This window comes from Nipponia nippon, unplaced genomic scaffold (assembly GCF_047370975.1).
Source record: "Nipponia nippon isolate SJK-2023a ecotype South Korea unplaced genomic scaffold, ASM4737097v1 scaffold_8, whole genome shotgun sequence".
Lineage (NCBI taxonomy): Eukaryota > Metazoa > Chordata > Aves > Pelecaniformes > Threskiornithidae > Nipponia > Nipponia nippon.
Window position 1 is genome coordinate 45,585,604 of NW_028262402.1, and position 14,330 is coordinate 45,599,933.

At 40.8% G+C, this 14,330-nt stretch overlaps 1 protein-coding gene across 1 annotated transcript in view; it reads left to right on the plus strand.

Moving 5' to 3' along the window:
- Positions 1-13,098: 13,098 nt before the first annotated feature.
- Positions 13,099-14,330, plus strand: part of GLDC (glycine decarboxylase) — a 51,632-nt gene continuing 50,400 nt past the window's right edge. Inside the window, exons 1-2 of the mRNA XM_087741699.1 lie at positions 13,099-13,329; positions 13,445-13,523. Of these exons, the coding sequence (XP_087597825.1) occupies positions 13,099-13,329; positions 13,445-13,523 (310 nt within the window). The remainder of the gene's footprint in view (positions 13,330-13,444; positions 13,524-14,330) is intronic.

Here is a 14,330-nt window from a genome sequence, read left to right on the forward strand (position 1 = left end):
TCATCCAAGGAAGGAGGAGGAACCTCGCAAATGAGAACAGAAGAAGAAGAGATGGAAAAAAGAGAAGGAAAGGTAAAGTTTCCTCTGTCTTGACAACAATAAGATACTGCAGTGCTAGGGGTAAGACTATTCATGTCTTATCAACAAATAACTTACAGTTAACTTCAAAAAAATTTTGTAATGCTGAATTTTGTATCAATGCAATATTATGCTACAATAGGACACTGAAGCTAGTTTTCCCAAATAATAGAGTACTAGTGAAATCTAATACCACAAGTAGCAGAAGAGGGAGATAGTAATCATAACTAGTCTTGCTAGGTATTCCTTATCATATGAGGGTTTTTTTAAAAGCAAAGATTATAGTTATTTCTATAGAGACCTATGGTTTTGAAGAAAAGAAGGTGGCTTAATCAGTGCCATTGTTTTGATCTGCAGAATTAGAATATAAAAATGGAAGCTAGTAAGTAGTTTATATGTAAATATGTATAAAAACAGAACATGAAATGTAAACAGAGTGCACAGTTGTGCTTAGTGAGGTCTCAGACTGGTGTTTCTACCTATGAGAAGGAGGAAAGAAGGTAAAGGTGATTAAGCAAAGGAAATAACAGAGCAAAGGGAAAGCTGCTCTAAAAGAAAACTTTGAAGAAAACAAAAGGGAAATGGGGACAGCAGAGCAGAACCCAGAAACCAAAAGATGCAGGAAAAGGAAAGGTATGTAAGGGGAAAAAAAATGAAATAACTAAGACAAGGATAATGAGAATTTGCAGAAGCTAGACTCTGAAATGCACTGACACATTCATTTTCCCAGCTCAAGCATGGACGGCAAGTTTTTGAAATCATCTGATTTCTAGGATCCTGCCTGCTGCCATGCGGTGTAGCTGCTGCTTGCAAGCCTGAACAGGGTTTGGAGGATGGAGCACCAATCTGCTATTCCTGCACAAAAGCACTAATTATAGGAAAAGGTTGCCATTACAGCAAGTAACTTTCTTCCCTGTTTGGCAGAGTTTATGCCAGAAGGAAGAAGGATTTGAAAAATTTTTTCAGTATCCTTACTGTTATCCTGGGTAGAAATGTACAAACATTACATCCATTTCTTGCCTAGTTGATTTCGTTACCTCTTGCCATTATCTGTTTGTAACGCATGGGAATCTTTATTACTTTTTCTTCCTGTTTATTTTTTGTCATCTGAAGCTCAACAAACTTCAAAGTATAATCAAGTTCATTTCATAGGTACATATGTTTTACCAAAAGTTATGATCACTGGTAGAACAAAATGCCACCCTTAAGAAAAAATTGAAAAGGTTTGATCTTGCATAGTTAGACAACTGTATACTCTGATAGCAAGCTCTGTTGAGTTGTGAGAAGCTAGAAACACTTTTGTTTCATTGGGCTCTAGCACCAACCCTTGGACTGCTTAACTGATCTAGAGGGCTAAAGGACAACATAACCATGTCCATTACAGAAGAATATAAAGGTATAAAAGCATGGGAAACAAGTTGCACTTGGCACATGGCACCATCCTGGGAAGGGAGATACTCGGCTTCTTATTTTTTATTTGAGGGGGAAAGAAAAATATGTTGTTAACTATCTACAAAGAGAAAAATCTTCTATTCCATATAAAGTAAAAAGCAGTGGTAGTGTGTACTGGTACTTTAATTAACATAGGAGTGAAATGACTGTCAAGATAGAACATGAGTTATTGGAAATAGCATCTGAGCTATGGAAGATAGATAGGATGGTAATGATTTCATTTTCAGAGATTTTTGTGGAGTAGAGAGGTAAAAGAAAGGCACTCTGCTAATAAATAGAAATAATTGTACCCCTTACTAAATACCAATTCTAAAAATTGGGCTCATTCAACAGTCCTGGATAAAACAAAAGCACAAAATATTGTTAATATTTCAGAACAAAATTGACAAAGTTTGAAAGATGCTCAGCATCAAAATATGGTTTTCATTGTTATTATTTCTAAAAACAGCTATGAAACAAATGTTTCTCACACTGTTTATCGTTATTTGTAAAACTTGCATGGTGTCTATTACAGCTCTGTGAACTATTTGTATATATCTCTGAATCAACGCAAAGTGACACTCAAATTTAACATTCTGTTCTTTCACAAGCCCAAACACACGCTGATAATATTTACTTACCAGGGAAGCTGGCAGATCCCCTCCCACAAAAAGCCCTCCCTTGCTCCGTCCCAATGGCCTTTCCATGGCCTTTTAGCTCCCTGAAGCCCTCTAAAACTGGCAAAGAGGAATACTGAGATTTATCCGAAGGCAAGGATCATGAAGAGGGTTAGGATTTATTCAACCCGTAACAAGTGTACAACAAGTAGTTTACAGCCCAACAACATACTGCTTCTAAATCCACTATCAAAACAAGTTTACCAGTTCTGCAGGGCACAGGAGCATATAGTGAAATATGACTCAGTCATTGGTGGGGGAGGGACAGACACAGACACGGGGGGACGGGGATGGGGGGACACAAAGAAGGCTAGATTTTACATTAACTTTTCACTTCTTGCTAAGAGTTTTGTATTAAGTTCTCTGCTAAGTACAATCATATGACTGTATGGTGGCCTCATGTGGGCCTTTCTTAAGCAAAAAGATTATGAAGAATCTTATTCATGAGAACTGGAAAAAGAAATACTAGTTTTACATTATTTGCTAGTGAATAATTTACTTCATATTTTATAGGGCAGCAAATAAACTTATGCAAATGGCTTAAGGTACCCACAAGGAGACTTTTTAAATGTTTTGTGTTCTTATAAAGGATGTATCTGCGTTGAATTCTGCATGGGACTAAACCTCAGACAAGTAAAATTATTTTAGAAGGAAACAGAATCCTTAAAGCTGTGATTCTTAGATTTTTGTACGTAAAAAGACTTTTGTAAATTCTCCATTTTTCACTGGACAACAATCTGTTTTCTTGAACATTTAACTGTTGTGTTCCTTAATTTTACTATTCATGTATGTTTTCATAAATCAACTACTCCTGCTTTGCAGGTCATTGTATTGCTTTAAAGTCTAACTCTGTGCAATTGTTTCAGGTCTCTTCATCCATTGTCCATTTCATTTATTCTATCATTTTCTGCTTACTAATTACTGAAATGTTCAGGCTGGTTTATAAACAAAAGTTCTGAGAGAAATATGACACATATTACTCGGTACTGGTCAGAAATTTAAAATGGAAGGTAAAATTCAGGTTCTGCTATCTGCTTCTTAATAATGGGTGACCTGAGTGTAATTCTTTAGTTATTTCATATATAACTAAAGGAGTTAATACAATGAGATATGACCAGGGAATCAGAAAGAATTCTTTGTATTTCATTGCCACTATTGCATTTTATTACTTTAAGAGCTTCTGAGTACTAAGTCCCATTTAACAGTGCATATTGCTTACCTTGATTAAAAATTGCTTAGGCAAGAAGGTACAGACTATATTAGTCAATGCTCCTTGCCCCGTGTTTTCCCTACAAATAAGCCTAGACTCTTTCTTTGGAAAGACATATTTCTGCCTTTTAACTATATTCTAGGGTTGATGTTGATCAACAGAGGGCAAGTGTTCTGTTGAAGCAGTAAGGAGGATCATGTTTTTTTGTTTCTGGAAGCTCCTTATGATCACTTGGTAGAGGTTACTGTGGTGACACACTGTTTTAAAAAGCAGTTGTCATTCAGATGAGGAAATGCGATTGTGCTCTTTCCCTCTGCAAAATTTTCAGAGGCCCTGTTTCTGGTTTATGTTAACCTTAATCGAGTAAAAAGTAAAGGTGAGTTGATCCTAATATTTATTTCAGCTTTTTAAAAAGATTGCCAAAGACAGAGTTGCATAATGCCATTTTGCAATTGGTAAATGTAAGCACAGAGAAGATACATTTTAAATATTTGCACTTAGGCAGGCTAATATATTAGCACTGTTAGAAGATCGTGATCTCTAACGTTCTCATCACTACAGTCATAAATTAATAGACTTCTCTTAATTAACTCAGTGTCCATTGGAAAATCAAGATACACATTTCAGATTAATCCATGGGTAACAGATATTAAGTTCTGTAAGAGCAAGTGTAATATGAAACCATATAATTTTCAGATGCTAGTACTATGGAAATTCCAATTCCGTCTTGCTTCTGTTCATCTATTAGTTAACATTTTGCCATGTCATTCTTTGAGACAACGGCTGTAAGGAGAAAATTGTATGAGATAGTGGGTCCTTTCTATGTCATCATTATAGCAAAATACAGCAAAGGAATTGATAGTAGCATCTGAGATTTCCCAGCTTCCCCCATCATTGCATACTGCCATGCTATTTTAATTACAGATTATGACCTATCTGCTATATTTCACATCCAAACAAAATGAAACACTGAAAGTTATGAAATTAAGATTTAGGATTTTTGTTGCAGGTTTAATCTAGTCTCTAGACATATGCATTAGAATATATTTTTAGAATATTTAAAGTCACTATTCTCTCCCTAGGACACATACCTTATTTAGCAAATAGGTAGTTATTTGATTTTTTTTTCCTTAGTGCTACAGTTACTATTATTCCTAACTCCCCCCTCAGTTCTTTTATTCTTTGCCACTGGTCAGTCCTGTCTCAATCTCTGCTCTCACCAGTTGCTTATTCCATCGCCCTCCTTCTACATAAACCATTCTGACAGTGACCAGCATTTCCTATCCACTGTGGTCTGTAAAGTAGATATCCCAAGCTGCATTTTTCAGCTCCTTGCTGCAGTCTTCCTTTCCAGTTGCTCCCTGAAGTCTCAGCGTTGTTCCTTCTCCACCTGAGTCAGGGTTTTGCCTCAGCATACTGCACTAAAGAACAAATTTCTGAATTAGTTGAGGCTCGTTATCATGTTAAAGAGTCCTGTTAAGAGGTGAAGTATTTTAATGCAGCACTGCACTGAACCAACTACTGCATGGCTCTTTGGCCAGAGCTGCAGAATCATGGCTGTACAAACCATGTGCAATTCCTCAGGGATTCAGGGAGCACAAGCGAATGGTAAGTAATGGTCAGATCATACCATCCTAAGGTAAAACATGCTTACTGTAGCTGGGATGTTTAGAGAAGGTATGGCTGAGTCTTAAGAAGCCTCTAGTAAGTGTATGTGAACTGATCCTTTTAAAAGCTTATGTTTTACCCATGTTTGGTAGTTTTAGCTTCCATTTTTTTTAACAGGAGCAGCAAGAAGATATCTAATACCAGAACTAGGCCATTGCAACATTTCAAGCTTTTCCTAAGTTATATGTTAACTAAGACATTATGTAACATTAAAGTATTTATTCAGTTTTGATTTCGGAGCCAGATTCTTCAGTGCTGATTCAGTCTTGGTCTATGTTTAAGAGCTCATATAGCTGTGTTCATTAGGAGTTTGTAAAATATCAGATACTCTAATCAATTGCAAATATACTTCAAGAAGATAGCTGAACCAACCTTCCAGCTGCTAGTTGGTTATCGGTAGAATCAGTTCCATTTCTTTCACTCCCTTATCCAGGTTGTGCAGTGCTGCTTCCTACCTTGTACTGACTGCGATGTTCATCTTCTGTGATCCTTTAGCAGGCCAGCTAAACTTATTCAGACAAGAAAAGCATTGCCCTTTTTAGGCTGGACTTGGTATAATAAAATGTTAGATTGATTCAGTCAGAAAATTAAACTCCATCTGCAGTTATATGGGCAAATCTGTGTATATGCAGGTATAGTCAGACTATGATCAAACAAAATGTCATTATTGCTTATAGGCCACCTAGAAACTGACAGAAAGTATGTTTTGATGGAATTGCTTATTTCATTTGCAGAACTGGTTTCATCAATCTCTTAAAATCATAAATCATTACAGCTCTGGAAGCAGCAGCTCTCTTTAAGCAGATGAGGACTCAGAAAATCCCCTAGAAGCTTTGCAGTGTAGGGAACTGCAGGATTCCTTCTTTCCTGCTTTGAGCTGCAAGACGGAAAGAGGAAAAAGAGCTCCCTTATTGGAGATTCTGTGATTTATAAAGTGGACTTCATAAACCTTTACCTCAAACAGAGCAAAGGAAAATGGCTTTGTAATTTATTTGCTATTGCTAAGGGGTTTTGTTCAAACTCTGGAAAAGACAAAAACACTGAAAGATGAGAAGCTGTCACCCAATCTTGCAAAGGGGGGAGGATTTTTGTTCAATGTTTTTTCAAGCTAATATTTGGTTTCATTAACACCAGTTGAACTGAAAATCCAGGCAAACATCTGGGATCTGAGATCTTCTTTTGAAAGAAAAGTTAAGTTTTTGCTGAAGCTGTCACCTCAGCAGTTTGTATTGGTGTGCTATCTGAAGTACAAAGGTTACAATTCCATTTCTAATGTAAAAATAACAAAATAAAACCCCATGCATATGCAAAAGCCAGTCTTCTGAAAAACAACCTTTTACACTTCCTGAATTTTCAAAATCTGCGTACTCTGTTGCATAATACCTTTAACTCCTAGATAAGAATAAGAGAGGACAGATGTTTATTTCCCGAAGAATATCTCAGTACCTTGTCGTCATGATACACCTGTTAGGGTCAGCAGTATACTGTTCTCTCTGTGCCACAGAGAACTTTTTTATTGCCTAATAAAACTAGATTGGGCAAGAGAAATTCTTGCAATGCTATGTCTATTACATAGGTATTCGTAATAGATAACATCTACTGATATAAAGTATTTGTATAGGCAATGCTCTAATCATATAGCCATATTCAGTATTTAAAAGCCAATGGACACAAATAACATGATAAGAGGTTTAACGTATCCAGTATTAAGTAACTGAATTTGCATTCGAGGTCTATCAAGCTTACCTTTGAACCAAGTTAAAAAAGAGCAAGTGACAAAAAGAAAGACTAGAAAATCATCCACTCAGCAGCAAATAATTTTGACTTTGTAAGAAATCCAGTGTAGGTCCTCCTGGCCTTCTCCTTTGGAAGGGTTACAGAGGACAGTGGCAGGCGTTTGTAAGGACTAACAGTAGATTTTGACAGATACATCTGTTGGAAATGGCAATGATAACAAGGAAAAAAAAAAACCAACACATATTCGATTGTAATCCTAGAGTTTTCAGGAAGGGAAAGTGTTTGCCATGGAGATGCAGCAGCAGCTGCCCTGCTTGGCCATGTGTCACAGAGATGTCTGGCAGTTCAGTTCGTCACAGCACGAGGGAGCAATGTGGCAGATGGAGAACAAACCAGTGATGTTTCGAGTTAATTCCCTTTATCTCCTCTGTGGATATCCTCAACTCCAAACATAAAAGGAAGTGGAGTAGGAAAAAGGTTTAACTTGTGTTGAAGGGTTCAGAGACAGAGGACTGGAATCATTCAGGAGTTTTTAAAATAATCTAAAAGTCTGTGGGCAAAGCCAGCCTACAGGTTCCCTACCTAACCACGTGGTTGTTTCAGTTGTTACAGGAGAAAGTCAGGGCCCCAAGTGCACCTGTAGGACCTGCTGGCCCTGACCAGCCTCACCCCGGGCACCCACACACTGCCGGTGAACCCAGGGTCTCCATTTCACCTCAGCCCCAAGCCCTCAGCTATCTTGCTGGCGTGTTGGTCTCCAGACTAGTCTGACCCTGCTGTCTGGATGGGCCTCAAACCTACACGTAGCTAGCTTGCCTCCTGGATGGGTCCCTCAGATGTCCATTGTCCACTGTCTCTAGCCCTGGCTGCTGAATGGATTTCAGATTCAAGCTAAAACATTGGCTCTAGTCCTGTCTCTGGTCTCATCTCCTTTTGCTCCTACCTGGAGTCGGTGGATGGACTTGGTTCATCATTTGCCTGGGATTGTAAATGGATCCTACTACCAGCACCTGGCTCACCCTGCTATGAGCAGACCCTGTGGGACCATGCCCCGCCAGGGACAACCCTGCCTGCTCTGGAGCCACCCTTTACTCCTGGAGCACCTGGTCTGAGGAACCAGCAGGCCCTTGCTGCTCCCTGACAGAGGAAGCAGAGAAGCCACACTAACACGTAGTACTTAAAAAACCTTCAGACACTTGCATTCTTCAGCCATTTGCCCACACAAGAAATGGGGTTGGAAGGACTTTGCTCCAAGGTTAATATTCAAGGATACTTAGATGTTCCTATCTTCCACATGTCTCTTCTTCTGAAGTCTTAGGGATCTTTTTAACTTCTTTTCCTTCTCGTTTCCCTCCTTTCTTCACAGCCCTGTACTTCCTTATCAGACCTCTCTCTGTCATTCTTTCTCATCAAAAAGATCATACTAGCAATTTATTTGATATGAAAAAGAAACCTGTATTTGAATATTTAAACATCGATAGGAAAGGTAGTAGAGTATATATCCACCTGCACCTGTATATCCAAGAAATATATACAGAGTCTAAATAGTTTTGCTAGCTACATTCATTCTGAAGAGGAGAAATTCATATGATTCCACACGATTCATTGTACCAATATCTAATTATTATTACTTTGAGATATGAAATATACTTTGAGATTAATGATATAGAGTTGTAGAATATTCTAGGTGTGCTCTATTGACTTAGCAAGTACGGAACATAGCAGATTTGTTAAGGATTATATTTCCAACATCACAACTAAAATGAAAACTGCACCCTGAAGATGCTGAAGATATGGATGTGTACGTGAGTCACAACACTTCCTTGGGAGGAAGCAGAGTTCAATTTCACTGTAGTTCCAGTTTATCAACTAACTGAAAACAAACAAGATTTGAAATTATGTGACATGTCACTTCTAATCAAGGTGCAGGGATACTACTGATTTCAGGGATACTTCTGATTTCAGAACAAATAAGAGACTGTATCACTCAGGGACTGTCAGTTAAATAAGGGACTGTCAGTTAAAGAAGATATGCTTAAAAGCTTTAATATATATTAAGGCTTACATTGAGATGTTTACGTAGCAAACATCTCACTGAGGAAGCTTGACTATGGCTCCTGAAGAAGCAACATGGTACTGTGTTATCTGGTGTGATAATGTTACCTAGTCTTTTGTGGAAGATGACAGCCCTAAACCCAAACCATTATGATCCATGAAAAATCCACCACGTCAGCTGTGTTATCTTATGTACTGATGTATATTTTATTTTATGATCCAGCTATGGTCAATGAAAAAATAGTAGTGGGTAAAGACTGCAAAAATGGCTCCTGGCCCTTTGGCAATAGTGGCTGCATTAAGCTCCCGAGGGCTATTATGGATTCAGGAATATGTAGTTGACTGGCTATCTGCCCTCAACATGACATTGCCTATCCTATTGCATATTCTGATGCTTGAGTATCGAAAGAACATGTCATGAAACTATTCTATTGCATTTAGGGACATGAAAACTGTTTCCTGGGTACATATTGCATGCAATTCATGGAGCTCTTAAATTTTACTGGTGTAAAGGGATCAAAAAAACAGACAGGTGGCAATTCAGTCCTCAGTCTGTAAACACTGGCATATGCAGATGCATGAGTAAGAAGTCATTTTCTCCCCACTAGTAGCAATTGGTAATTACTTGTGAAAGAAGTATGGTATCTTAGATAAACATCTGTATTGTTCTTTATGTAATGACAGTCATAGTGCTTTCAAATCTTATTTTAAGCAAAGAATCACATTACAGATTAAACGTTTCATGAAGACAGAAAACTGTGATAAAGATGTCTCAAATTAAAAGGTTTACAGTACAAACCCAAAAGCAGGAACATCTGCATGTTTTATCTTTTATTATCTAAGGACTAAAATATTTTGTTCAATAACAAGCATATGTATAAAATATGCATAAAATATGTTTGCAATCTGTTTTAATTTACATATTAAGGATTGGTGGTGGGAAATTACATATATATTAAAAAAAACCCTCCAAACCGTTATTGGTAGAAATTCAGATGATCTTCAGTATTGAATTAGATACAGCTAAACTGAAAGAGACACTCTGCACCTCTTGTGCCCATGCATTTTAAGATTATTTCATGATAAGAAAGGTAAAGTGTTAATGAGGGCGTCCTCTATCTGGATTGGTACTTAAAATAAACCTGACCATTAAGAGACCATTTGGTAGACATTCCTCACCTGATCTGCTGGAGACTTTTGAAAACACTAATGATGGTTAGTAATTTTCTCAGAAAAGGCAGCGGAGGTGGTGATTTAAACTGCTAAAACCTTTATTTCTGTTGAGGAATTTCTACAGAAAAAAATCTTGCATCAGGACAGAAGTCAGCATCTGTTGGAGTCAGTCTGTACTGATAGCCACATGGTTTGTTTTACTTGTTGCAATGTCCTTAACATTATCAGTGCTTTTCATGACATTAAGGAGTAGTAGATTGAGCAAGAAAGGATTATAAAGTGACTGCTCTTGAATAGTAAGCTATTGTATTTATTCCATTAACAGTTTACATGGGTTCACTTGGCAGCTGAACAAATTTGGGAAAAAAGCACATTGAGAATTCGGAAATGCAGAAATCCCAGGATGCTAACTGACTGTAGAAATACTGCAGAGTGGTATCAGTACATCTTTTTGTCCTAGTCTTGTATTCCTCCTTAGGTAGCTGTAATTGGCCAGTGTCAGAAATAGGCTATTGTTATAGATAACTAGTCTGACCCAGTCTTTATGTTCTGTGATATAGTGGTGCAGAAGCACATCAGCTGGAATAGACTTTCAGCTTTGGGTGACAGGAGGGAACTGAAGTGAATCTTAAAAGAATACAACAGAATTTTCTTATTGTGATAGTTCATGATTTAAAAGGAGCAAAGAATGGTAGCTCCAACGCCACCCACAAACCTTGTAATATTAGAACTGCAATAGAGTTTTTAACTAAATCACGACTGGAGTCAAGGCAGATTGCAGGATTTTTGTCCTTCTTCCTGTGGCATTCAAATAAAGCTAAAAAATATCAGTGTTAAGAAGCCGTGTCACTTCAATTTAAATGATATAGCACATTCCTCTTAAGAGTTTTGTGCTTTATCTAACAAAACTGACATCCCCAGCAGCTACATAGCAACTCGCGTGATGTCAGCTCATTAGGCCAAGACATAAGCATCTCCGAGCTTTGCACAAGTAGCTTTAATAGCAAGACACTGGTTTGCAATCCTGTCCTGTCTTCCAGGAAACCTCCTTCCTTCTGCTCATGTACATGCAGAAAACAGCTAGTTTTGTTGGCTATGTACTTTGAAGCGACAGATTTATTTGAAGCTACAAGATTAGCTAGGTTTTGTTGATTTGACATCAAAGCGTTACTCACATTTGACATCAAAGCTTCATTTTCTATTACGTCTCTTGTTCAAGATTCCTGTTTTGCCTGTTAAGGCCATAACACGGTTTTTGGGAGGCAGCTAGAGAGCTGGCTAACTGATCAAGCACATAAGCCAGGCTTCTTTCCCTGCCACAGTGACTGCACATAGCCCATGCTAAGATGACGCCTGCACTGAGTTTCTGAAGGAGAAAGGTTTAGCCATAGAGTGGATTAACAAACCACCCCAGATGTGGTGCTTTCCAGATGAAGTGGGCATGCCTCGACACTACTGCCTTGTTCACTGGCACATCTCTCCAGTCTTCTTCCTCCCAAGCATAATTTTCAAATTGAACTAAAACAAGGTTTAGTTCTGGAAGAGCCAGAAATCTGGAGAGAAAATAAACAGTTTGGGATGTTCGGGATGCTTCGGTCTTGCCTCCAGACCTCACTTCCACTCTGGCCCCACATTGAAGAAACGGTTCTATCAAAGTTACCACTTCTGGTGAGCTGACTGTAATGGCTTATTTAGTGTGAAATATCATACCAATACTACCTGCCAGAGAAAAGGGATACATTTTTAAGGAACACTACTATTTGGACAAATTCTGCAAGAATATTTGGACACAATCTGCAAAGTGTTTTGAAAAGCTTTGGAAGTCTTTTAAAACTAAATTGGTTTAGGTACAAATTCATAACAGGAATTAAATTGTTACTATCATGGTTTTAATGTATTTTTCTAATATCTCTATTTGCTCTTGTTACATTATCTCAATTCAAAAGTCACAGGAAAGTTTTAATTTCCTTCATGTTACTATCATATTTATAAAGAAGCAAATTATAAAGGAGAAAAGCAAAATATAATCACCTTTGAATAGCAATCTGTTAGAGTCAGTACTGGATTTATATCACAAACCCTTGCACCAAACACCTTTGCTGTTTGAATTGAACTTAGTGTGTGATTTGGGGCTCTCTTGTTCTGAAATCAGGGACTTCAGTCATTGCTCCAGACACACACCGGTCTAAGTTATGGGAGCCTATTCCAGCATAACAGAGTACTTTAGATAACTCAGCTTATATCAGAGGAGTAATTCCATGTGTATCACAGAAATAGAGAGCTTGCATGAGTCATGATCTTTGGTGCAAAGTAAATTTATTTTTAGGTTCAGAAGTAGTGATTAGTTATCTCATTAAATTCAGAAGACAGGCAGTAAATCTGTGATACAGTTAAGATGAAATCAATGTATATCTTGGGTACATATTTTTACCTTTCATTGTTACCCTATTTAAATGTTGATGCAAATGCACGTCGTCGATGCTGCGACACTTTGTTCTGTTAATATAAATAAAGATACAAGTTTGTAACTGCGCCGATATTACCCTCAGACATGCAGAGCTGAAACAGAGGAAAAAGTAGGTTCCATTTAACCTCCCCGCTCCCCAAGACCAACATCACTAGAAGTCAGCCGTGACAAAGCTGAGGCCCCCCCTCGCCCCCGGTAACAGCTACAGAAAGTGGCATGTATTATTCCTCCAACAGCCAGTCACTTGAAAGCAAGTCCACGCTCCGCTGCAGAAACACAGAAACCTTTTCTTCCATCCCAGCAAGGCTTTTGTGGAGGAAAACCCCATTTCCTAGGCAAATCACCACCAGGGTCGGCCCAGGCCGGCCGGGGGCAGCGCGGCGCCCGGCCAGCCCCGCCGCAGGGATGCTCGGCGGCGCGGGTCAGGGCCGGGCGGGGCGGCGCGGGGTCGCGGGCGGGCGGGCAGGTGGTGGCGGGGCGGGGCGGGGCGAGCGCGGCACCGCCCCCGGGCCCCATTGGCGCCGGCGGTGGGGGGCCGCGCCGCGCCGCCCCCAGCGCACAAAGTGTGGCTGCCCGCCGGCGGCGGCGGGAGTGGTGGGGACATGCAGAGCTGCGGGCGCTGGTGGGGGCGGCTGGCGGCCCGCGGGGCGCCGCGGCACCTGCGGCCGGTAGCGGCGGCGGCGGGCGGCGGCGGCGGTCAGCGGCGCTGGGGCGGCGGCGAGGCGGCGAGGTGCATCGAGCAGCTCCTGCCGCGGCACGATGACTTCTCCCGGCGGCACATCGGGCCGCGGGAGCGGGAGAAGCGGGAGATGCTGCGAGCCGTCGGGGTGCAGGTAGGTGGCCGCGCCGCGCCGTGCGGGGCGGACGGGGCGGCGCGGCTGGTCCCCGCCCGGTGGGGGCTGCGCCGGCCCGGGCAGCTAACGACGGCGTGCGGTCGCCTCTTTGCAGAGCGTCGAGGAGCTGATGGATAAAACCATCCCGGCCAGCATCCGCCTCCGGAGGCCGCTGAGGATGGATGACCACGTCTGTAAGTGACCGCCTGGCCCGGGGTGCCCCCGGTCCCCCCCGCTGCCCTCCCCGGCGCAGCCCTGCCCGCCCTTACCGCGGGGGAGGGCTTGGGGTGGTGCCCCCCACCCCCGAGTGTCCCCGCTGAAACGTGCGGCCAACAGACCTCCCCGATGAAGTAAAGTGCAGTATGAGACTTCAATAAGCGTCAGGGTACCATCCCCGACACTTCAGTCTTCACAGGCTAACTCGGTAGAGTAGTTCGGCTGCTGCATTCCTTGCTCTCGCGTAGGAAATCGGCAGGAAAACGTGTGTGGCTGACCGGGGTTCCCCGAAAAAACGTTTTTGAGCTCAAGTGCTACAGTGCCGCCTGCACTTTGTCCCAGGAGTCTGATACGGAGGGAAAAGTGTGGCTAAAAATCGTCCCCTTAGTGTGGAGTGCAGCTTCCAATGGGCCGCTGTCTTTTGTTGGCTCTTAGGTTTCCGCAGGAGTTCTTTGTTGTTGTCGTCACCCCCCAGATAATAACCTGCATATTCTAATAACATGCAAAAAGTGTGTTTCCGTATAATGAATACACAGTAGACTAATGGCTAGCATTTTGAATCTATCTGATTGAGGAAGACGGGTAAACTGCAGGAATACAAAACCTCTGAGCCAGCAATTGTGGCGCTACAATAATTCAGCAAGTTGCTGTAGAAAACTTGATGTGATTTGATGAGTTTTCAGATGGTAACGTTGTTAAAAGTTAGCAATCACAGCACAAGATTTCTATCTGTGTGACTGCGGTCTTGATAGATATCTGTGAACATCATGCTGGAAATCTGGTGA